Here is a 24,985-nt window from a genome sequence, read left to right on the forward strand (position 1 = left end):
GAGGCGAGCGTGTGCGTGCGGTGGAAGTTAAAAGAAAGGGCTGGAGAACCACTGTAATGTGTGTGTGAGTTAAGCACCCCGACCAACAGCTGCAAGCACGGTAATGGGATGCTGTCGTCATACAATAATGATCCGGGTCACCTGATTGTCATCTCCCCTTTGTCTCTTGTTGTCTCTCCTTAATCATTACAGGGGAGATTATCATGTGGATCTTGTCCATTACTGCGCCATTGAATGTGTATAAAAGACCACGATTTTATGTATATATATATATATAAATTGGGATTGGCTATATGTAAAAAAAAGAGATTGTAAATCACATTACTATCAAAAGCAAAAGGTTTAAGCAGAAGAAACAAGCAAACAAAGAAATATAGAGCAAGGGAGGTCGAGTGTTGAGGGAGAATGGGACCATAGACGCGTATACAGAATGCCTGGGGGAGGGGCGAGTGAGGGAGTTTTAAACGTGTAAAGAGAGTGTATGTTTTTTGTGAGTGAGTGAGTGTTTAAGAGAGGAACAAAGAGAAGGTTTTTGTGTGTATAGATCGGGTTCAAGGGAAAGAAAACAAAAAAAAAAGACAAAGAAAACACATACAGTATATATAGATATAGTTACACGGGTGGAAGGTGGGTGATTTTGATAGGTAATGGAGGTGTTGTGGGTGTTTTTTCAGGCATAGATCAAAAGACAAGAGATATGTGTATAGGTGAATTCACTCATTTGAGCATCAAAGGACCATTTGTATCAGACAAGTCATTGTCGACAACATCTCCACCAGCGAGTTGAGGATAAAAAGGATTCATAAATGTCCTTGGATAGAGATCCGGATGAACATGTTGACTATTGTTGAGCGGCTGTTGGCGGTTATGATAATACATGTATCCATCAAAGTCTATGCTGCCACCACCACTGGGATGTGTAGGAGATGTATTTGTGGGTGTTGCAGAAGCGGTTGAAATAGGAGTAGAGGTAGATGTGGCAGTGGGGGTTGGATCGGCGGTTGTAACTGGAGTTGGTTTAAGATCATCGGTGCGATCAGTGGCGGGATAATTGTGATAGGGTTGGCTCGTGCTGAACAATGGTTGCGGTGTAGATTCAGAATGCAATGGATGCACTGGGTTAAGTAATTGCCCCAAGTTGGCATTGGATTGCACAGGTGCTTCCATAGAGCGCTCGGTCTTAATATGAGGATGGGTGGGTGGTTGTTGTTGTTGATGTTGATGATTGCTGCAATTGCCACTACCACTAGCATCCACGCTACTAGTGCTTGTACTTGTGCTTGTACTAGTGGGTGCAAAGAAACCATTGTTTTGTGCTAGTGGCATGATATCAGCAGTGGGAGCATAGTTGCGTGGGAAGGAAGATGTGGAATAATGACGCTGATGATGATGTTGTTGATGATGATGCATCGATTGACGACCTGGTGAAAGCATTGGCGTACTAGGAGAAGATGCCATACTTGTAGGTGATGGAATAGGTGCATAACCGGTACCATACATGGGCATAGGCGACGTATACTTTGGATCAGGGTCCATACGATAAGGGTACATGAATTGAGATGATCCCACCGACATACTACGTAATTGATGCATGCGACGATCTATTATCATGATGAGTATCCTATTCATTTAACATGTATACGCATGAATTTACCTCCAAATGAATCGGGTGGTGTCAAAGGACCCATGCCGATAGGATCTCCACCAGTGATATGATGATGGTGATGATGATGTTGTTGTTGCTCCAAGGTAGGTTCAACCATAGGTGGGATACGGAAATTCTGCTTAAGCAGCAATTCTGGAGAGATTTCAAGGCTGGCAAGTTCCGGGACGGATGAAGGCGTGCGCAAGCTTCCTTGTAAAACATCATTGGGATGATAGTACGAGATCAAATGTTGAGCAACACCATTGACAACAATGGACATTGTCTTTTTGATAAGACCATCCTTGCGAAACTTGTATGAATCGGAAAGGCTGCCGACTAATTGTCGTTCTCTGCCACGATCGACACCAGCGGATACACCACCACTTGCTCCTCCTCCATGATCAGCACTATAGCTTCGTTGACGCATGTCACCAGCAGCTGCTGCAGAGGTGGCGGTGGATGAAGAATGTCGTTTCTCACCAGGAGCTCGTTTATCCAATTCACGATAAATCAAAAAGTTGCCTAGGATACGCGATGGACTCCATACGCGACCATCAGTCCAACGCTTGATACCTGCATTTCTGCATTAGTCGTACATCCTCTTAAAAGAGCCCTTGTCACACACACATCAACCCTTCTTCTTCTTCTTCATCCACACACACACGCAAGGATTACCTGACTCTCGTTCATCAAACACAAACACAGATCCAGACTGTATCATCTTTCTTTCCTTCTCTTGAAGACGTCGGCAAATCCTGGGAAGGAGTCCTCGTCGACAGCCTTCGAAAATGAGGAGGACATCTTGAGTCGACTCAATGAAGCCATGGAATGTCTCGGTAACCAACATGATGCGATGCAGGAATCAGGAACACAATAGTGCAATAAAATATCTCTCTCTTCTCGATTGTTGTTGGGTATCCCTCTTGTGTGTGCGTATGTAGTGTAGTGTCTGTTTTCTCGCTCTTTAATATTCTCGGCAATGCACCAATGATATTTGTTGTGGAGGAGCGATGTCAAAAAAGAGGATGTGGCAAAAAGGGATAAAAGTGAAACAAGAGAAAGAAAAGAGAAAGACGAGTAGGTGGAGAAAAGGGGAAATTTTGGGATTGCTGCTACTACCAAGTTTTGCGGGGCGACACACACGCACACACACACACACATTCAAGAGAGTGAGTGAAAGTAGGGACCATGTTGCACGAGAAAAGGTGGGCTTTTGCCCTCTTCCACGTACCCGGATCAATCGTTGTAAGATATTGGTTCATTCATTCATCTGGTTTCTTTCTTTCTTTTTTTTACTTGGCTACAGACCTCTCTATTTTATCATTGTGAACAATGACGACATCTTCTTTTCCCACATGCATTGCCTTGTTTCAGCTCTCTGCTACAAGGTGAGCTTTTGTTTGATTCAAACAAGAGGAGTTTGTGGCGGAAGCGCGGTAATGGGGAACATAGGAGTTTCAACGAACAACGAACAACGATATGTGCACCATCATCGTTTTGGTGTGCCCAACGGCCTTCGCCGATGCGGAGATGACCCAGCCTTGTTGATAGGATCGCTCGGCTGAAAAATAACTGCGCACCAATGGATACTCATTACCATCACGCCTATCACCATGGTATAATCTTTCGTATAATCAATCATCAAAGCATCATGCTTATTTACACAATCCCCTTCACTTTGGAACGAGTGAAGGCTACAAGGCGAATTTATAGCTTTGTTGTGGTGGCCATGTTTCACAATAACCACATGTCCTTTACGTTTCGATTGTTGTAACGATGCTGTGTGTGTGTGTGCCCTGATAACTTGGGACAAGAATATCTTTCGGCTAATGTGATACCAAAAGGTCAAAATCGTTGCCCCTGGATGAGCACGGTGCAGCTTTTTGTCCTCTTGACATTACTAACCGAACGGAGACATGATTCATATACAACAATACCACTAACACAACCTATATACCTCATTCCTTCATCTCCATTGTCACTGTGTTTCTAATCTTTATTAAAATAACGAACACGTTCCCACGCTCTGCTGACTGATCGCTTGCAAAAAAGAGTAACTATATGAGTGCAGAATAGGGAGGATGGCAATTTGTTTGAAAAAGAAAATGTGTCAATGGATAATGACAGCCGCCAACACACAATGCAAAATACCTTCAGGTGCTACTATTACTACGGCTTGCTATTGCATGCAGAAGCTTAATCTTAAATCTTGTGTGTGTACATCGTGTGTTCGTGCTGCTGCTGCTGCTGCTGCTGTTTCCCTTTTCTTTCCCTTGTCCGTGCGTTGTTGGATAGGGTTGTCAAGTTTCTTTTTTCCTTTGCTTTCCCTCCCTTTTTCGTACCATGTGACCTCGTCTGGCTTTTTGACACCTGCTGCAATTCGTTCTTTTGGCATTTTTTCTCACTCGCTTTTGATATGGCTGCACACAGTAGCGCTATCAGTTGGCCAATCAGCTACACAAATGATCATTGTACAACATTGATGGGCAAGGATACGTAAGTATAAGCCATGTTCGAGGAGCCATTACGCACCATAACGTGCCAGTGAGTCGGGGAACATGCATTTGCTTGTCTTTTAAAGCAATGGTAAACGCACATGTACCCGTGCATAGATGAGCCGTGCATTCGCTCGCTAGAGGAAACGAGCTAAAAGCTGGTTTGTCACACACTCACATTCTCTTTCTCTCTCTCGTTTCTTGTATACTTGCACCCTTTTGTTGTTGCAATGCGTGGTCGGAAAGGTTACTCCGGTAAATCAAATCAAGGAATCAAATAGCTCCATTTGGTTTTTTAGCGATGAGGTAATTGGGACATGACTCTTTTATGGAAATCACCTATTGGGAACGCTTTCCATACACCATTCCCATTGCATAAGCTCAAGAGAAGATCCCACGCGTTAATATCCTTGTGCAACATAACGCTCTCAATCCTGTTTTCCGCTTACATTTTCTGTTTTTCTTTGTTTGCACATGCCATGTACCCATGTTGCATATTTTCATGCTCGCATACGTATGCAAATAAAGAGTTTAACCTTCTTCATGGGCTATAATACCTTAGCATTTATGTGCCATGATACCGATGATCGTCAAAGCAAACATGATGTCATACGTAGTGTGTACTTGTCAATGGATAGAACAGTGATCAACATCAACCTGTTGATCAAGCCCTCATGCCGTAAGCGTATTCTAATGTGTATAGCGTGGGATTTCAAGCATTGGATACGCTGCTTGAGTGGTACACTTTGGGGTGGTGAGGTCACCGGGAATAAGCGTACATCAAGGATTTCTTCAATTTCCTGCTGGTCTGAAAAGCTGCTTGCCACACGAAAGTTCTCTTGTTGACCTTTGAGGCAACAAAAGCTGCACCTTTGACAAGGTAGCATTCACATCTAGATGCAGCTTCTTTACTCTCAATGATGATCAAAGCAACCTATGTCTATAGCACAGCTCCACAACGAGGAGCACCAACTTTATCATATGTCATTGTTAGAATCAGGCGATCATCCACCATCCTGTCATAGTAACTTCCAGCACCAAAGAGTAATGTACAATTTAAACACTTGTACACAAAAGTTTGTGTAAGGTAGCTCTAAACATTGATTGAAGTTAAAAGGATCCAGGGTCTTGCACTTCAAAAATGAAAGAAGGTTTATGGTTTATCATGGATGAATGAGCTTCTAGCCAACTCGGTCATCATGCCGTCAACGTGCTAAATCAAGGATCGCATTTGCGCAAAGGTATATAAACGACGAGCTGAATCGAGTATCGTCATGTGCTTGTGCTTGACTTTACATAGCCATGAAGACTTTAAGAGGAAAACGCATCATGTCCATGTCCCATGCAACCATACAATGAATGCAATCAGACGCTCGGATCGCTTTATTCATAATAATAAGTAGGAAGTCTTTTTAAGCCTGAAGCAGAAGGAATAAGGAACTCCCCGGTGGTGAGTCATTGTGAAGGATGTGTGCAACCAGCAATGCCGATCCTGTTGCCAACAAGGAGTGGCGCGTTTTCAATCCAGCAATCATACATAATAGCGGTATACGCACCATTGGTGATAATGACAATGATAACAACGTGGCAAATTTGATTTTATTGTATCGAGAGGTCATTTAGGCTATGTTTGGATATGTCGACAAGCATAAAGCATAGTGTATCATAGTACAGAGTGGGCTCAGAATAAAGCTGTTGCTGTGCAACCAATGCAGCTCGGTGGCCAAGTCTATTTATCAGCCTGGATAATGCAACAGTAGTAAGACCGCATCAATTTGCTCTTCCTACCCCCTGTCATTTTTTTCCTTTTTGTTCACTACAAAGACTTATGGCCTTCAACAACGACGATTCACACAATTCGACCGCCCACAATACGTCGATACCAGGATTCAACTTGGCAGTGTAAGCAATTCGAGCAAGAGAGCAAAAGATCGACCGAGATTCCTTACCGTGAGTTCATACATAGGCCCATCCCAACACCACCGTCGACATCGGTCATGGCTTGGTCATTGTCGCCACCTTCTGCGGCAGCAGCAGCTGCAGCAGCAGCCAACACCCAGCATCGAGATAGTTTTGGACATCGGCAAGAACTTGAGTCCATGTTTTACCGGGATCTTGTATGCTGCAACAAGAAGATTGAGGATCTCCACCATTTGCTGCGACACTATGAAGATCACCACCATAACCATGAGCCCATGGCAGAGTCTGTTGATTCACACCCGCCACCACTACTTGCACAAGCGATTCGGGGAGCCATGTCAGGACGTCGTGTGGATAACGATGATGATATGGACGAGGGTATTGCGATATCAAGGATGGAAGGGATTGAATCGTCGCATCATCCTCATCATCACACAGCAACCAGTACCTCCAACGACCCAAGTTATCGATTGCAACATCCACAGCCACAACAACAACAACATCACGATGACACCTTAATGCCTATCATCCCTGGTGGCACATTGCATCCAACTCAAATGGAAGAAGACGAATCCTCTGTGTACCCACCTAATACAAATGCACCACCACACCATCATCATACTCATCATCAACCCATATCCTTACCACCTTTGAGCACTACAAGTACAACTACCACAGCCCAAACTACCACCGCACCAGCACTTCACATCACCCCGGCTAATGATCCTACACGACCTTACAAATGCTCGATCCCAGGATGTACCAAAGCCTACAAGAATGCGAATGGTCTCAAGTACCATCGTGAGCATGGACATGTGGAAACAGGTGAAGAGGACATCCTTATTCGACCTTATCGATGCGCCTTGTGCAATAAGGGTTATCGGCAAATGAGTGGGCTCAAGTACCATATGACGCATGGACATCCATGATCCAAGGACGTGATGGTTCTGCATGTGTGTGCGTGTATATAACTGAATGACACCCCATCAAAAGCATTGGATTTTCTTTACGACGTGGACTCTTGTCTCTCTCTCTCCTCCCTACCCCATCTACATGGAAAAAGAAACTTGTACATATATATAGTATGGTGTATTTGTAATCCAACAATACAAAAGAAAAAAAAAAACAAGGGAAACAGAAGCATGCGTGTGTGAGTGTGTACATAGTGGATGGATTGGATTGGATATAGGATGAAATGTGTGTATACGTGGATGCAAATTACAAGTTGTTGGGTCATAAGAATGATGATTGGGATGTTGTCTTGACTCGATCCACCCAATTCTCGAGCATGGTGAGGATGCCATCAGGTGGATACATGCTCTTGACCACTTGCACAATGGAAGAATACCATCCATGCTGATTTTTAGATGATGTGGCATGATCGACAAATTCCAAAAGATAGCGTCTACTTTGTTGCCATTGGGATAATAGATAGGCGAGTAAATCAATGGCCCATTGTTGTATTGAATCAATGAGGGTTGGAAATGCATCCACTCGTTCAACAACGCAAGTGATGCGGGAACTGGTCTTGGTCGCTGTCAGGGTGACCTTTTGGTACTCGTGATCATCACGTTGATGCAACCACCGCACGTCAAAGGAGGGCTCATTGTTGTAATAAACGGTGCTGAGTTGACCACATAATGTCTGGACATCATCCGAATGAATGTATGCCATAATAGGTTTCCCCACTAGTTGTTGCTGATGTTGAGCTGGTGCAGGTACAAGGCCATGTCTTTCATACTTGTTGACATGATAGACACGATCAATGATTCCCACAGGTGATAAAAGTAAGATGGTAGTCGTTCGAATCGAATAAGGTATACGACGACATACGACCTGTTGACAGGGACGCACAAGCCAATAATCAAGTTCTGTTGTCGTTTGTAGTGGATTGTGATGTATGCATACTTGCAATGAAATGCGATCGCCCTTTGCATGAAGAGCCATCCACATCTTTCCGCGCGTCTTTTGTACGAGTTGATCGATGGATGTGCCAATGATATCGGATGCTTCATAGCCCAACATGTCAAATAGTTCATCGGTTGCTGTCACAATGCTTCTATCTCTTCGATCAATGATAAATAAGGAAGAGGAAGAGCGTAAAGGACAAATGTCAAAGGAATGTAATTCGTCCATCATCATTCAGAGGGAAAGGGGGAGGAGGGAAAAGGAAAGGAAGAAAAAATGAAACAAAGGAGGGAAAGGTGGATTGTTCAAATTGTCGCTTGTTGATGCGTGTAATAATCTCCTTTCATGGGCCACAAAGACTACACGTGAAAATAGCTACCCCATGACTGTGTAACATTCATTCAAACAATTGGCAAGAGCGCGTGGCAAATGATCTTCCCATGGTCTAAAAAAAATGTATTTCTAATATACAACAGATACTTGAAGCTTGTAATTCTCATTACGCTTGCGAGAAAAGAAGTCGGTATTATGGAACATCCTCACAGCTCGCCATGCCTCGGATTCAGAATCAAATTTGACCAAGAACTTGGAAACGGTTGCCTGGTTTCGTCTATGTGGATGTGTGGAATTTTAGCAACAACCTTTGTCAGCAGCAATGTGTACAACCCAACGTACGTTTTCAATTTGATGACATTGTCCAAGGAACCCTCGGCAGGATAAAAATTTCTCGATCGCAGGTAGCCCAACAAATGCTCTGGCTTGGTAGGTGTAGGGAAACCAACCACCATCACCGATCGTCCTGCTGCACTCTCAACATCTCCAACGCTGTTCAACTCATTGCGACGCATCTTGTCCGACAACTTGTCAATCTATGAACATAATCAACATCCTATTCCCATGATCATGATATAAAAACGACACTTACATGTGACAACCGAAGCACATTACCACCAATCATTCGTCGATTACCGTATTCGATCACTCGTTGGGCATCCTCAGCAGTCTTCATCTCGAGCATACATCGTCCATCAAATTCAAAGTAGTCGTCCCGAACAAACAACACTACAATACAATAATCACATGATTAGTCTCCTTTCCTATCCCATTTATCATCTTTTTTCACACTGATCCACCAGAAAAGGCTAGAATTTATGATCCACTTACACTCTTGTATAGCCTTGTCACCATCTGGCAATGCTTCCCGTGCAAGCTTGCGGATATCCTCAGACGTAGCTGTCATGGGTAACGAGTCGATCTGAATAAAGCGTGTAGGTTCCCTCTTGTTGAAGTTACGATTCTTGCGCACATGATCTGTTCCAAACAATACTCCATGAGCCTATGCCGTCATATGAAATGAACCATGTCGCTACTTGCCAACAAACTTTCTTGTCACTTTTTCGGCATCGTTGGCAACCGATTGCTGTTGTTGTTGTTGCTGTGCCGTCAACGCCATGACTGAAGTACGGAATAGTCGACATTGTTCACGTCGAATGGATTGCTGTGCAATGGCTGCAATGGCAGGTTGTTGTCGTGCCAAGGAGGAAAAGATCGAACGAGCTGACATGTGGGGGGTTACAAGAGGCTTCAAGGAACAACACCTGCAAGCGTAGCTAGGCCCCAGCAGCAAATTCAATGCGTGACCAGCTTTATTTCCACCATCTTGCATAATCCTTCGAGCCCCACTATTCCATTCCAGCATTCTTTTTTATCCCGTAGTCTACTATCAATAAAGCAACTACCACATGTAAAACAGCCTTTGGTTCTCATGACACTTTAAAATGCGTTTTTATATAGTATGGAATGATATAGCTATTGAGCAAATACTTCGCCTCCTTGATCACCAACGAATGTTCCAATCTTCTTGACTTGGTTAGTCCAATCCTCGATTTGTCGTCGCATTCCATCGATTTGTTCCTTGTCGAGAACACGGGGTTGCACCCAAGTAACAATAACCAATTGATCTACTTGGTCAATGGAGCCACGAATAAGCTTGAGTGACAAAGCCTTCATGACCAAATGCTCGACCTAATAACAAGGATCAATACAAGTAATAAACACTACCCGAATTTCCCAATCCTTACCTCATCAATTGGCAACCGAGTCTCAGCAGCGATTTCGCTAAAGGGGATCACCCGGTTATCGCTTGATCGACGGAATACTGCTTCAATCAATGACATGAGACAAATTTTGCGACCGAGAGCTGCAGAGTTTTGTTGTAATAAAGGCTATATTTGAAAATGTTAGTGTACATGTACGTGTGTGTGGTATAAAAGTATCTTCATTTACCTGTTTGCTGAAATGTGGAGCAAGTGCTTCGAATTTGCCAATGTCGCCACTGTTGAATGCAAAGAGCAGGGATCGTAGCCAATCGTTTTCAGTGTTGGAAAGGGAATCCAAGATAGGATGCATTAACTAAAAAACACCACCATCATAAGTTTATACACCATCTTCATCATTCCATGATCCTTCCTTACCAATTCACCAAAGTTGTAAATCATATCACCAAGCAATGCGGCAATGGCCAAATCATAAGCACGGCTGACGCGTTCCTCGGGTGAGATCTCATCAATGTTGATACATGCGAGGAAAAGCAATGCGCTCTTGTAATACTGTGCATACTCTGCCTTGGCCTTGTAATAATCAGCGCTGACACGATAAAAGCTGGCATAAATGATGGTTTCAACGCTATCGAATTGATCCAAGATCTTTTCGGATTCGTCAATGGCCTTCTTAACGTCGTCGAATTGATTCAGCTGAAGCTTGAATTTGGCGGTCTCCATCAGTGCAAGCACATAGACATCTTTGGTTTCAGGTGTGTCGACTTTCTTTGTGATATCATTCAGGAACTGTACTGAATCCTCCAATTCTATCATCCCATTCATTGAGTACAAGAGACATCCACCCATCCTTTTGTATCATACTTACGGGCACAGTTGCTCGCTGCTCGCAACGCAATCTGCACAAGCGACAACTTGTTGATTTTGCTCTCCCACTCGGCAATGAATTGCTGAAAGATAGGGATCTGATGGGGCGTTGATTCTGGTTGCTCAAAGAACTCGAGGATCGATTGTGTCAACTGGTGCCAGAGTCTAACAGGAACAGAACACCAAGCATGAGCAAAAGCAACGCGAGGGCGCGTGATGGAGCCGTGGTAAGGGTAATGCCACTCACTTTCTCTCGTATAAGTCCTCAAACGTTGTAAAGTAGTGTTGTAGTTGTGAAGGCGCTTTTTGACGCTCATCGTGAAGGAACTTGGGTACATCAAAGTCAATTTCCATTTGTTGTGCCATGGTTGCTGAAAAAAAGGGATAATAGATAGCACTGGAAGAACCCGCTTGCGCGTCGCTCAAGTCGACAGGTCGTTTGGAACCCAGCGCAGGAACACTCGTTTGCTGACAATGATCCACCTAATTAGAAACGTATGCTGCAAGACATTCTTCAAAGGGATTGCTGATAACTAGAACCATCCAATGATTGAATAAATATAGATGATGCTTGTAGCTATACATACATTAGGGCTATTAAGGGGATTTCTCGATTGATTGAATGAAAGCAAACAATGACATCCTATCATTTTCATTATACGGACGTTGGCTTCTTTGTCGTTGACTATATTGTAGGATGCTCCTTCATTGATCGACAATGATTGTTCATGGTAACTTGTATGACTTGAATTAACATAGTCATTGTAGCAAGCTCTTTATGGTCATTATTGTTGCTTGAGGTATTGAATACTTGTCAACTTGGGATGTCACTCTATATGAAAGGGTGTATTGCTGTGAACTTGTGGAATCCTGCATTAGATTGGTACTCATTTGTGTCATGCGTGGTCTTGTAGTAAGGATAAAAAACTAAATTGATGCATCACACAAGGCGTAGCTATGATTATCTATTGTACTACAAGGTCATCAAGAATGGCAAATGCGAGTATCATTAATCCATATAAGAAATGGTTGTTTATAAGTCATTTTCTGCATCGCTTGCAAATGGCAAAGCGATTAGCTGATACACTACATAAAAACCCAATTCTAATAGATTCGAGGGACGAAGAGTAGGTGTTACTAGGTTTGTGTTTTAACGGGTGTTGAGATTGGAAGGGTTTTTTTGTGCGTATGGGTGCGTGGGGGATGCTCAGCAATCTAAGCCAAGAAGGCAACAGCAGCACCAACCATGGCAAGAACAGCACCAGTCTTGGTGCCAACAAGAGCAGAAGCAGCAGAGCTACCGCCTTGCGAATCGCTTGAAGAATCACCGCTAGCTGAAGTGCCATCGCTTGAGTTAGACTTGCCAAAGGCGGCCCACGAGATGTTTTCTTCCATGTAAGGGTGAGTGATGTTCATACAAGTGGCAACGTCAATGACATTCTTGTAAGCTTCCTTGATCTTGGGAATGTTTTCAACAGCCAACTCCATAGTAGTGTTATCGATTTCCTATTATTCATGGGGTCGTTAGCAACGGCACATCAATAAAAACGATAGCTTTTAAAATACTTACGTGAGTCAATACAATGTTACCGCTGGTAGCAAAGGTGCCATTCTTGCCCATTTCAATGTAATCATCATAGGTTTGTTGAATAGTTTGAACGGGGATGCTGTTACCGGCTGCCCAGTCATCGGTATCCAAGTTCCAGAGAATAGTGGTCAAGTTCAATTGGGTGGCAATCCAGCGGACACGATCATCAACATCACCAAAAGCCTAAAAGGTGATAATGAAACCAAGGTTAGAATACGAAGCTATAAAAGGGATGTTGCTATAACAACTTACAGGTCGCCAATAACGGGGCGTAATGCCTGTTACCAGTTTGATGGCCTTTTGGGTGTAGTAGAGTTCGGCAAGTACTTCTTGGTTGGTGAGAGTGGTCATAAGTTGATGAGACCATGTATGGTCGGCAATGTGGTGACCATCCTTGATACCACGCATAGCACCATAGGGCCAATCAATGACGTTGGAACCAATGTAAAACATGGTTGCCTTCAATTCTTGTTGTTGAAGGAAATCATAAAAGGCATTGTGGGAGCAATTGGGACCATCATCATAGGTAAGACCCCATGTCTCAGGTTCAGGGCAAGCATAAATATCTTCATTGACATCGGAATGCTTGGGCTTGGTACAAGTGGATGCTGACCACCAGCAATCAGGATCAGCGTTTTGATCATAATTGGTCATGTCAACCGATCCATCAGCACCCAATGTGCGCACCGAGATATTAGGCATGCTTGACCATGGGATGGAATTGTAAAGGTCTTGGAATTCTTGCGAGGTGTTCATGCCATTGCTAGTGGCGGTCTCCCAAGGCGTAGGCCATTCGCTTTGGACAATGTTGATGCCTTGAGGCTGATAGGTAACGCACTCTTGGGTTTCATCATACGAGGTTGTTTGAGGAATATCGGGGATGTTAATGTTGGTAGGATCGACGCTCGAGTTGAAGTTCTTCCAATAATCGGTGGCCGAACCAGCAGTAACAAGTAGGCTGCTCGATTGGATGAGTGCCAAAGCGGCTGCAATTGTCTTGGTGTACATCGGAGACAATAGGGTGTTAGGGATGTAATAGCAAGAAAGGAATGACAAAAAGGGGCAAAGAAAAAAAAAAGAGATTGGAATACACGTCAACAGGATCACCTTCGCCTTTTATTCAACAGCTCAAGAGCGGAAATACTTTTGCAGTTGTTAAATCGGGGAACTACAGTGATTGAAAATTTAGCATCTCGTGTGACACTTGGCAGTAAGAGAAGGCTCATACCTGATTTTGATAATATCGCTATTCTTGGTTTGGTCTCAAGCTCGTATTTCTCTATTTTAAGTTCTTTTTTACCACTTGCCTTGTTACACACACCTGCACATACACCACGTATCTTCCAGGCCAATGGTACCACAAGTACAAACATTACAACAAAAATAAGTACCCTTTATCTGAATGTCAACTTTGCTCAGCCTGTTGCACAGTCATGGAAGAGAATCATTTGTCGTGTAGCAGAATGGCTGTTCTCGACAACGGCAGAAATAGATTTAGAAAGGGGTTGTGGCCAATGATTTGTAAACAAACGACCGGTTTAGGGTACACCGTCAGATCAAAGGAATTCGGCAACGCACATGTCCATGTGTAACAAACTTTCAAAGGTTGATCATTTGTATACACAGAATATGCATCAAGCACATGCTCGCCGATCAACTTCCAGGAAGAATGACTTTGGGGATGCGTCGCTGATGATACGAATGCTTTTGCCACGCTTTGTTTTGGGTGGCAATGGGGCCATTGTAATGGCATAGCAAGAATTGCATACATGTATATACACGGCTTTACCCATCATCTTGTATTGATGCAAAGGATGCATACGTAATGGCATCTGCAGCAATTGCATACGAAGAATACGTAACTCGCATTGCATTATTATGGGTAGCTGAAACACCTAAAGCTGTAATAGGTTTCAAAACATTGCCCGCCCTTTCGGTTTTACCCGCGTGCGGGATTCATTGATTGTTCCTGATACCATCATCATCCTTGTTTTCCATGACGATTATAATTCTCGCCTCTGCTGTCGAATTGTGCAATGTAATACAGCCCAAAGTGATAGCCCAGCTTGAACAAATGAAAAGGATTGTCCTTTGATGATCGGCAATCGTGTATGTGCCATGTGTGCGGAGTGATGATGATGATGATGGGTATGGATGGCTGTAGGGCGGTGCGTGTTTTCTTGGCGTAATAATCCTTTGGCAGAGCACAGCACTTGCTGAATCTTAATTGCATCAATGAGATCACCTCCCTTTCTAACAACTCCCCGATGCTGCACGTTCCCATGGAAACAAGAGGGATCAACCTAATCCATTCATAGTTGGGTGCACAACACAATACAATGTGATGTCAATGAGCAATGGATTTCCTTTTTGTCCCATTACGGAAGAATGACACGAGGATTGCAATTGAAGGAGCAGTGAGCAACCTTAAGCATTCGATGGGTATTTACATCCGATACGCCCTTGCAATTCACGTCATCCTTTCTCCTCAATTGCTCTCTTCCTCACAAAATCAGCGACCACACACAATTGCCATCATTGATGAGCATCGTGGCAAAAGAGAAAACGCAATCTACTATTTGTTGACGGTTTACGTTCCTATTTTGAATGGCGCCCCGAGCCGCAAGCACGGATGTATGTTTATCTAGTTGTATCGCAGCATTGTATATATGCCATGCAGTAGTCTCTTAATTTTAGCACGATTTGGCGTTATCCTGCGCGGACTCGACCACCGTTTTCTACCCCTTTTAATGCAGTATTTGTAAAAATTGCCTGTTCATGCACTAGTGTCTTTGCAAAAGATTTCCCGACTAGGACCCTTCTTCTCCTATGTATTGTTTTACGCCATTACATACATACGCCTACCAGCCATGGTAGAAAAAGCATCTCATGTTGTGATGTTGGTAGAATATGGAGGAAGAAAATGAATCGTTACTCATGTAACACATCAATCGGAAAGCATTCAATTGCATGATCCATTTTATGATTAACAAGAAGGTTCACATGGCAACCAAATTTGTTGATTGATACACATAATATATGGTTGCCAAGAAAAAAAAGGTATTACTTTATCTGCTATATGGTAATGATGTCTCCAGTAGTGGGCATATGCAATGTAAAGTGGGCCTTGTGAAGCAGTTGCTATGAATCAATCCACTCGAAAGACCGCCAATGCGAAAGGACAACTTGAAGCCAGTAAAATTTGATCGTTCTTCTTCAGCAACAACGCTATGCAATTCACCACCCATAACGATCCGGCTACGATTCGTCGAGGCACCCTGCATTTCTCGACAAAGGACAAGTCAATACAAACACCTGCATTGATCGCTTACAGCATTCGTGGATCAGTTCCTCATTTGGTGCCGGACAATCTCAACCTTTTGCCAGTGGATATGGTGCACGTTGCTCTAGAACACTTGTAAGTTGCAAGCAATACATTATCATCATCACCATTCATGTACTCATTGGCTATCAGTGTTGAACAAAGCCAACCACCTTCGTTCAAGTATACAAAGGGTCTTCACAGCTATATCAATTTGCCGGTAATGGAATGATCCACATGTCAAACTTCTCTCATTGGCTCACGTGGTGTATATGGAATAGAATCATTTGCTCTTTTGCGATGTGCGTGATGCATCCAAATTGGATCCTGCTGCAGCCAATACGGAGAGCTATGTGGCGGTGGATACACATGGAGGCGTACGCAAGGTAACCACGGATGTTTGGATCAAGGCCATCGAAGCGTATCGTCCCGATTGGGCTGCAACACCAGCGGATGTAATCAAAGCAGGCGAGGATGTCAAGAACAAACGAATCCGGAAAGCTTCTGATCGCACCTTGCGATGGCTCGAGACATGTCAGCACAAAGCAAAGGTATGCATTATAAGGTAAAATAAGCATACGTCTATCTAAACAATGGCATTTCATTCATTAGGAATTGAACATCCCTTTATTTGCACCTGTGGTCGGATATAACAACGACATGGAACGAATTCGATCTGCTAAAGCAACAGCAGAAAAGGATGTGGATGGTAAATACGGATCATAACAACGACCTCCCTTGATGATACTCATTCTTGTACTTTATAACAGGCTTTGTTTTGAACGCATTCGAATTGGAAGGCGAAGGCTGGATTGACGCTTTCGAGACATCATTGAAGGAGCTTCCTACCAACAAACCAAAGCTTGCATATGGATTATCTACACCAGGTAGGTCTCATTGGAAAGGATGGCTATATATCAAATGCTCATTGTGGATACAATAGAGAGAATATTGAAGGGTGTTTCGATCGGCATTGATATGTTTGACAACAGCTATGCGTACGAAATGACTGAGAAAGGCCGTGCAATCACATTCAGATTTGGACAGCCCTCCTTGCCAACCACGAAGACAATCGATTTATGGGAAGAATCCATGTCACAGTCGTTTATTCCACTTGATCCATCATGCACATGTTACAGCTGTTCTACGCCACATTCACGTGCTTACATACACCATCTCTTGGATGCACACGAAATGTTGGGACCTTTATTGCTTATGATGTAAGTCGTAATTGATCCGATTGCTGCATGATACTAAATGCGTGATTGCATACATAGACACAACGTCTTTCAACTTGAGCAATTCATGATATCAGTCCGCAAGAGCATTGATGAAGGTCGATTCGAGCAAGACATGCAATCGTTTTTAAACACATACAGCTCAATGGATGACGAAGGAGTAGCATTAGAAGACAACCCCATGAAAAAGAAGCAGGCACATGTATTATGATGATGATGATGATGATACAAAAAATTTGACTGTACATTTATTATGCAAAAAGACATTGAATACAAAATCGTAGCATTGAGGACGACGAGAGAATGTGTGTGTGCGTGTGTGTCTAATAGTAGTTGGAGGCAATCTTCCAGCCAAGATCACGGCCGGTGAGGAAGGGAATCACGACGCCAGCCTCAGCATTGGAAGCGGACACAGGGTAGTTTTCAGGAACAACGGTGTTGGTTTCCTTGACAAGGGTAACCTTGCGATGTTCAAAGCCTTCCTTTTGAGACAAACCATAGAATTGGCTACCAAAGTGGCAAGCAAAGTTTTCGAGCTTATCAAGACAACCGATTTCCTCAAAGATCTTGGCGAGATAAGGCAAAACGAGAGGAGTAGTGAAAACACCGGCACAAGCACGTGCACCTTCCTTTGCATGAGCTGGATGGGGAGCAGAATCAGTACCAAGGAAGAAACGAGGATGGCCTGAAGAAACGACTTCACGAAGAGCATCACGATCATGGGGGAACTTGGCAACAGGCTTGCAAAAGTGGTGGGGTTGACCAGCCCAATCATCGACAATAAGTTGTAAGTGATGCACAGTGATGCTGCATCCAACGGTATCACCGAGACTCTTGACCATCTCAACAGCAGCCTTGGAAGTGGCGTGTTCGAGCACAATCTTAAGCTTGGGGAAAGCCTTGTGGATCTTTTCAAGCTGAGGCAAGAAACGTTCTTCGGCATTCATCACGCAAATATCATTGGTGGGATCACTGGGAATTTCACCATGAAGATTCAAAACCATGCCTTCCTCTTCCATAGCCTTGAAAATGGGATAGTAAATTTCATATGACTCAATGCCCGAATCACTGTTGGTGGTCACACCACGAGGATACGATTTGACACCTATACACAGGATCTCAATAAGCCATATTCATACACCTCTCTCAAAGCCAATGTCATCTTACCTGCAACACCAGCCTTGCTAGCCTTACGGATTTCTTCCACAGTCAATTCGGGTGAAAGATACAAGGTCATGTAAAAGGTGACTTGAGGAGCAAGAGCTTCAAGCTCCTTCTTGTATGCCAAAGCCTGATCAGTGGTCTTGATGGGAGGCACAGTGTTGGGCTATATTTTGTATTCGTTCATAAGTTGGGGCCACCTTCATAAAGCGTTGCTGTGCTTTATATGATGAAACGTTACCATGATATAGGCCACAGACACACCACCTTCGGGAACCTTGGGTGTGACCATACGCATCATTTCATCCTGACGAACGTGAAGGTGAAAGTCGCAAGCAGAGGGAATGGTGATTGAGTTGGCCATGGCGGTGTTGTCAACAAGAGTGTCGAAAGGAGAAAAAGAGGATGACAGAAACATCGCTGCTGGGTTGCGGCCTATTGATCTCCTACCAAAAGCCACCCACCCCGCATTTTCGATTTCTATGCCCGTTTCGGCTATACTATAAGCCATCGTAACGCTGTCCAACATTGTCGTTTTATTCCTGAGTTGATGGTTGGATGGCCATATGGGATCATGAAGAAAGGAAGGAATACAAGGAACAGATGATCCAACGATGTATTACTTTGATTTGCTGTGTAGGATGCCTACTTGGTAAAGCAGTGGATTTGCAACTATCCTATTTGGATTGGTCCGTTCCTATACAAGGTTGCATAATACAGTGTCATAGGCAAGTATGGTATGTTCATGTGCTCATGAAGCATTGTATCACAACTCACTCTTCCTTGAACATAATGAATTAAGCTTACAATGAACCAAGCTTCTGTAGCAAGCATCATGTTAGCCACCATCAATCTCGAGGATCTCCCCTGCTTTTAGTCTATCAGTACGTGAACTATGAAGCTTTAATGAACGAATCATGTAATGTGACAAAAGAACAAAAGCATCTCGATACGATGATGTACATGATCCAACCTCGCTTCCCGACCTTCATATTTCTATTCCCCCCTTTCAATCCGGAAGCCAACCAAGTAATCCACATCTTGCACATTTAAGCTTATGGTACGATACCCTCCTAAACATCAAACTGAGTCCAATTTTCATTCAATGGATAAGTCAAAGAATAAGACATGGTGTTGTGGATGTTTATCAAGTGAATATGACAAAGGAACAGTAATGTAAATTGAACGAGATAAGGATGCACCACATAGAGGCATAAGGGATAATTGTGTTATTGTGTTCTTGGTTCCTGCCGTCATAAACATCCTTGTAAAATAGCTGCTGCATGCATTGACTTGAGTATTCCAATATCATCCATGGCTGTAAAGTGCCTTTCGCCGATATAATCCAATCCATCCAATCCATCACCATCCTCAGCCGTTTCCACGTGACACGATCCATCCTTCCTGCTGACAACGCGACAAGTAACCAAAGCAACATTCCCGGATTCCTCATCACTGCACTTGATTGCATCCATCCATCAAATCCAACATGTTGGTTGAAAAGAGCCATGTGACCTCTGCTGATGTGTTTCCTTTTCCATCCGGCTGTTGGTCAATCTCTTGATCATTTGCTATCGCAGCTCAACCATGCGAAGATTGCTCGTATTGCAACGTACTTGATAGCTGATATAGTGTCATCCATTGGAATCCGTACGTATCAAAGCAAGTTGCTACACGTAAATAAAGCTGTTTGTATACAATGGTTACATGCTGTTCACGTAATAAAGACCATAAGGCTGTTTGCTGCAAGTAACTTGAGGCAAGAGACAATGGAGTAGAGACCTGGCTAATGGCAGCTGCTGTTCGTTTGATTGTTGGTAGAGGAACGTGCAAGATCGTGTGTTGTGGTCGATTGGCAAGGCTGTGAACGCTGCTTGAGACAATGGAGCGAATAGCAACTGCCACAATGAATGCTGTTACGTTTGATTGTGGCAGAGGAGCGTGCAAGAGCGTGTGTTGTGTCAAGAGACTCGTGTGTTGTAGAAGGGTGGCAAGAAGGCTGTGTACACGCCATGAACTCGCTATTGAGTCAAAGACAATCGAATCAAGGCAAGTGTACGATTGACATGAAGGATTGAAGCAGGACAATCGTTCGCAGGTGGTAGTTGTATACTTGAATGGGGCAACAGTTGAGAATGGGAGGAAAAGGAATACGCAGGAGTGGAAGAAGTGGAAATTAAAAAGGTCGGGCACCTCTTGTATAAATGCATGAACACTGTGCATCCAAACCTTGATATTGAGATTACCCCCTCTTGATCCTGAAACTTTCACACAAGATGCTCTTGGTCATTCTGATCACGTTTCCCTAAAAAAGACCTCATGCTTCACTATAAAAATTGGAATGGGAGGGTAAAACGTGGGGTTTACTATGTAAGTCGGAATGCAGGTCAGCCCCAGATTCATGATTCATCGAAATAGTATGCATTATCTTGGGATTCCCCATTTCGAACCTGAAACTTTGTCAGAAGATTCGCTGCAATATGCTGATCAACTTCATTCATTTAAAAGTCGCAGACTTCGTTGTGAAGATTCAAAATGCGGGGCGGCCCAAATGATGGATGATGGGATCAAAAGAGCGGACGGCCCACCGCCCCGAAGTTGTCCACTTCCTACTTGAAAATTGGTCAGAAGGGTGCTCTCGCATGCTGATCAACGTTTTTTCTAATAAAAACCTCATGGTTCATTTGAAAATTTGGAATGGGAGCTTCCAAAAGCTTGAAAGACGGAGACATTCGCAGGGTCTGCGATTCATTAATTTTCATATTCACTGTTTGGGCGTAGCTCAGTCAAATCGTCTCGGATCAAGACAATTGAAAGATGGAAATGATGGGCTGGAGCAGGAGCATCATTCCAATGTCATACAATGAACAAAAGTTGGGATTGGGAGGAAGTGGCTGTTAGCTGCCAATCATAGATAGTGTATATGCTATCATACATTGGTCATTCCAATCATGCAAAGTAGCTGAGTTACCCAAAGAGGTCCTTCTGCATCTTTTGCTCTGCCAGGGTCCACCTACTTGACAATGAACAAAGACCACTCTTCATACAGTATCACGCTTACAAACACAAAGGTGCCTGTATCTCCAAACTTTACAATGAAACGTGGGGTTTTTAATAGAGCAATGTCATAGTATGGAACCACCCATCATCGCCATATGGGAACATCAAGACATAATGCAATGCCATATACGACTTGTGGAGAGAGTTGATGATTTGAAGAAGTCCTCCTTGACGGTTACTGACAACAATATCGTATGGCTCTATCGATCCATCCACGGCGTTTTCAACAGGTACAGCTGCCACCTCTGCGCATGTTGGGGTGTCAAAACGACGTCCTAGTTGACGTGCAGATTTGATGACAACTTGGACTTCGCTGACAGGATTGTTGCTGTGGATTTCGTATGCACTTCGAAAACGCAACGCCATCGGGTTCACTGTTGAAATCAATCGTTGCAACATCTCGATAATCTCGTTATCCAATCCCGAAAAAAGTGTTGTTCGGCGAGCCATTTGTTCTTGTTCATCCAAAAAATAGATCTGGGAGAATTTAGGTTCTTGGCCTTCTCGTGCTGAGAGAGCTCCCATATGGTGGTACATGGTGCCATTGATACGATAAGTGGGTACACCATCAGAGCCATCAGCCAGTCGCCTATCGTAGTTGGCTTTGATTGAACAAAACGCAAACATGGAGTTATAGGCTCTGATGTTGTTCATGAAATTGACATGGCTCTGGTTTCTTGACGTGCGATCAGCTGTGATGAGGTCGATAATTTCACTTGGAGGCTCATTTGGGATAGGTAAGCGTGTGTTCCCTTGCGAACAACAAAGAGCGAAACGCGGATTTATTCTGCTTGATCCCACCACCTTCTCTTCCATCCACATTAGGGCACCACAAAATGGACATGATACATCCATTGCTGGGAATGTGTGACGCCGGTATGTTGCATCTGGTTGCTGGGAGACATTGGGACCATATACATGCTCCGGCAAGAATGAATCAGCATGACATGCCAACTTGTATTGTGCACCATGTTCGGACACGATGTTGTCACGATTGAAGGGGCATTGAGCACTGCGTCGACTACGATGTGTTGGAGAATTGCATTGAGGGCACAACCGCTATTGTATATGATTAGCTTAAATGCAACACTTTGCATAATGCTTCATCTATTATCTTACAGTGGGATTGGTAGGTGCATTATTTATGCTTGCAATTGATGGCTCGTTGGGTTGTTCTTCACCATTCAGTTGACGACGTGTATTGCGTGTATTGCGTGTATCAGCCTCCTCTTCATCATTCAGTCGACGACGTGTATTGCGTGTATTAGCTTCCTCTTCATCATTCAGTCGACGACGTGTATTGCGTGTATTGCGTGTATTAGCTTCCTCTTGGCTATGCAATTGAGGGCGTAGATTGCGAGCATTGAGACGGCAAGAAGAATTAGAAGTACGTTGGTGGGATATGGATCCACAACGGCAAGGTCGAGTGTTTGAAGTCTATAAGGATGTTCGTGATTAATAAGAATTGTGCATGAAGATACGCCCATTGACCGCAAAACGCACCTGCTGAGTGCTCATTTGGGAGTGTTTGTAATGTGGATCTGCCATCCAAGGGCTCCATATATATACGTATTGTTAAGAAGTCGTGTGATAATGCACAAAAGGTAGTCTTGGCAAGAAATCTTTATTGTCTATTGCATTGTTGGATAAGGCTTATTGTTGATTGAGCAACGTGATCATCATGCACGAAAACGTGGGTGTGGCAAAGAGAGGTTTATTGACGATTGCATTGTTGGATAAGGCTTATTGTTGATTGAGCAATGTGATCCATGCACCAAATGTGGGTGTGGCAAAGAGAGGTTTATTGACGATTGCATTGTTGGATAAGGCTTATTGTTGATTGAGCAATGTGATCCATGCACCAAATGTGGCTGTGGCAAAGAGAGGTTTATTGACGATTGCATTGTGAGATAAGGCTTATTGTTGATTGAGCAACGTGATCCATGCCAAATGTGGCTGTGGCAAGAAGGCTTATTGTTGATTGAGCAACGTGATCATCATGCACCAAATGTGGCTGTGGCAAAGGGAGCTTTATTATCGATACAAAACAAAAGCGAATGAGGAACGTGAAACGTGGAGTGAAGAACGTGGAATTGTGAATGAGGAACGTGAAACGTGGAATGAGGAACGTGAAATGGTGAATGAGGAACGTGAAATGGTGAATGAGGAACGTGAAACGTGGAATGAGGAAAGTGAAATGGGGAATGAGGAAAAGGAGGGAAGAATAGGGATGCATGAATGAAAATGTAGTAGCCATGTGATTGGTCATTGGAGAAGAGAGCTAGTATTGTCGATTCAACACAAAAGCGATGAGGAACGTGAGAAGAGTAATGGGTGAGAGAGAAGAGGAGGGATGGGCGTGTGAAAAAAAGAGTTAGGGAGGCGGCATGATTGGTGAAAAAGTGGGTTTAGCCAAATCAGGACTGTAAGAGTCCAAATGGGGAAACTTACCTCTCGGTTTTAATATATAGATGGGCTCGGCTTGGTCAACAGCACCTTGTGTGAAAGTTTCGCGTTCAATGTCGCAAACAGCCCAAAAAATATTTTTTGGTCGTCGTCGTCGAAGAGGTCGACCGCCAGATCCAGTTTGGCTGGTGGCGACATTGCGAAATCTGGGATCGGCAAGCTTGATCGTGAAACTTGCACCCAAGGTGCAGTTGACCAAGCCGAGCACATTGCTCTATTCAAAACCCCACGTTTGATTGTAAAGTTCGGAGATACAGGCACCTTGATGTTTGTAAGCGTGATGCTATATGAGAAGTGGTCTTTGTTCATTGCCAAGTAGCTAGATCTTGGAGAGCAAAAGATGCAGAAGGACCTCTTTGGGTAACTCAGCTAAAAAGTCAGGACTTCAGGGACAATGCATGAAAGGTACGCAACCCTCACTTCGATGTCATACATTGGCAGCTAATAGCTACTTTTGTGCATTCCCAACCTTTGTGCATTCTATTGTAGGTGGACGATTCTCCTGCTCCAGACGTTCATTTCCATGATTAAAGTAGGTTGATCCGAGCTGATTTGGTTGAGTTACGCTCGCACAAGATTACATCGGTTGAGCTACATCGAGCGTGCTTTATGTCCAGAGTGATGTGATCTCTCTTTGACCGCAGCTCAGTCAAATCAGCTCGGATCAACCTACTTTAATCATGGAAATGAATGTCTAGAGCAGGGGCATCGTTCCCATGCAGTGGATCTCGCAACAATGATGATTGGATAAAAGTGGCCGTTAGCTAGCAATACATGCCTGTTCCTAGATGATCCATAAAGTAATTATACGTTGACCCTTCCATTCATGCAAATGCAGCTGTGTTACACAACACGACCCTCTGCATCTTTTGCTCTGCCAAGGTCCACCTACTTGACAGTGAACAAAGACCACTCGTCATATAGCATCACGCTTACAAACACAAAGGTGCCTGTATCTCCAAACTTTACAATGAAACGTGGGGTTTTTATTAGAGCAATGGGCTCGGCTTGGCCAACAGCACCTTGTGTGAAAGTTTCACGTTCAATGTCGCAATTCAGCTCCAAAAATATTTTTTTGGTCGTCGTCGAAAGAGGCTGAGCCATGTCTTCCGCGAATTCAATCAAATCGCCTGATAAGGAAACAGGCACCCAATCTAGTACACCACCTATATCTTATGCGAGAGCTGTCGGCGTTCAACGTCCTACTGCACATCTGAGCAATCTTTGACCAGCAATACGTAACTGAACGAAGTACAAT

The 24,985-nt window shown here is 43.7% G+C and overlaps 9 protein-coding genes across 9 annotated transcripts; 2 read left to right on the top strand and 7 right to left on the bottom strand.

The window, feature by feature from the left end:
* Positions 1-717: 717 nt before the first annotated feature.
* Positions 718-2,492, bottom strand: O0I10_006557 (uncharacterized protein; the record flags this gene model as incomplete). Its single annotated transcript, XM_058486584.1, has 3 exons — positions 718-1,601; positions 1,655-2,218; positions 2,321-2,492. 3 exons carry the CDS (start codon positions 2,490-2,492, stop codon positions 718-720), a joined length of 1,620 nt encoding a protein of 539 aa, XP_058342655.1.
* Positions 2,493-5,968: 3,476 nt separating this feature from the next.
* On the top strand, positions 5,969-6,989 carry O0I10_006558 (uncharacterized protein; the record flags this gene model as incomplete). The annotated part of the gene is made up of 2 exons (XM_058486585.1): positions 5,969-6,042; positions 6,107-6,989. The coding sequence occupies 2 exons, from the start codon at positions 5,969-5,971 to the stop codon at positions 6,987-6,989; spliced, it is 957 nt and encodes a 318-aa protein (XP_058342656.1).
* Positions 6,990-7,293: 304 nt separating this feature from the next.
* Positions 7,294-8,199, bottom strand: O0I10_006559 (uncharacterized protein; the record flags this gene model as incomplete). The annotated part of the gene is made up of 1 exon (XM_058486586.1): positions 7,294-8,199. The coding sequence occupies one exon, from the start codon at positions 8,197-8,199 to the stop codon at positions 7,294-7,296; it is 906 nt and encodes a 301-aa protein (XP_058342657.1).
* Positions 8,200-8,430: 231 nt separating this feature from the next.
* Positions 8,431-9,532, bottom strand: O0I10_006560 (uncharacterized protein; the record flags this gene model as incomplete). Its single annotated transcript, XM_058486587.1, has 5 exons — positions 8,431-8,578; positions 8,644-8,837; positions 8,894-9,030; positions 9,133-9,279; positions 9,343-9,532. 5 exons carry the CDS (start codon positions 9,530-9,532, stop codon positions 8,431-8,433), a joined length of 816 nt encoding a protein of 271 aa, XP_058342658.1.
* Positions 9,533-9,777: 245 nt separating this feature from the next.
* On the bottom strand, positions 9,778-11,258 carry O0I10_006561 (uncharacterized protein; the record flags this gene model as incomplete). Its single annotated transcript, XM_058486588.1, has 6 exons — positions 9,778-9,993; positions 10,050-10,193; positions 10,255-10,380; positions 10,443-10,834; positions 10,894-11,057; positions 11,140-11,258. 6 exons carry the CDS (start codon positions 11,256-11,258, stop codon positions 9,778-9,780), a joined length of 1,161 nt encoding a protein of 386 aa, XP_058342659.1.
* An 849-nt stretch (positions 11,259-12,107) lies between these two features.
* On the bottom strand, positions 12,108-13,488 carry O0I10_006562 (uncharacterized protein; the record flags this gene model as incomplete). The annotated part of the gene is made up of 3 exons (XM_058486589.1): positions 12,108-12,398; positions 12,463-12,663; positions 12,733-13,488. The coding sequence occupies 3 exons, from the start codon at positions 13,486-13,488 to the stop codon at positions 12,108-12,110; spliced, it is 1,248 nt and encodes a 415-aa protein (XP_058342660.1).
* A 2,222-nt stretch (positions 13,489-15,710) lies between these two features.
* O0I10_006563 (uncharacterized protein) lies at positions 15,711-17,251 on the top strand (the record flags this gene model as incomplete). The annotated part of the gene is made up of 7 exons (XM_058486590.1): positions 15,711-15,898; positions 15,956-16,022; positions 16,084-16,353; positions 16,415-16,511; positions 16,573-16,689; positions 16,746-17,022; positions 17,080-17,251. 7 exons carry the CDS (start codon positions 15,711-15,713, stop codon positions 17,249-17,251), a joined length of 1,188 nt encoding a protein of 395 aa, XP_058342661.1.
* Positions 17,252-17,363: 112 nt separating this feature from the next.
* O0I10_006564 (dihydroorotase, homodimeric type) lies at positions 17,364-18,565 on the bottom strand (the record flags this gene model as incomplete). The annotated part of the gene is made up of 3 exons (XM_058486591.1): positions 17,364-18,145; positions 18,208-18,367; positions 18,443-18,565. The coding sequence occupies 3 exons, from the start codon at positions 18,563-18,565 to the stop codon at positions 17,364-17,366; spliced, it is 1,065 nt and encodes a 354-aa protein (XP_058342662.1).
* Positions 18,566-21,312: 2,747 nt separating this feature from the next.
* O0I10_006565 (uncharacterized protein) lies at positions 21,313-22,779 on the bottom strand (the record flags this gene model as incomplete). Its single annotated transcript, XM_058486592.1, has 3 exons — positions 21,313-22,320; positions 22,381-22,698; positions 22,765-22,779. 3 exons carry the CDS (start codon positions 22,777-22,779, stop codon positions 21,313-21,315), a joined length of 1,341 nt encoding a protein of 446 aa, XP_058342663.1.
* Positions 22,780-24,985: the final 2,206 nt, after the last annotated feature.

This window comes from Lichtheimia ornata (genome assembly GCF_029851405.1).
Source record: "Lichtheimia ornata isolate CBS 291.66 chromosome Unknown scaffold00029, whole genome shotgun sequence".
NCBI classification, from domain to species: domain Eukaryota; kingdom Fungi; phylum Mucoromycota; class Mucoromycetes; order Mucorales; family Lichtheimiaceae; genus Lichtheimia; species Lichtheimia ornata.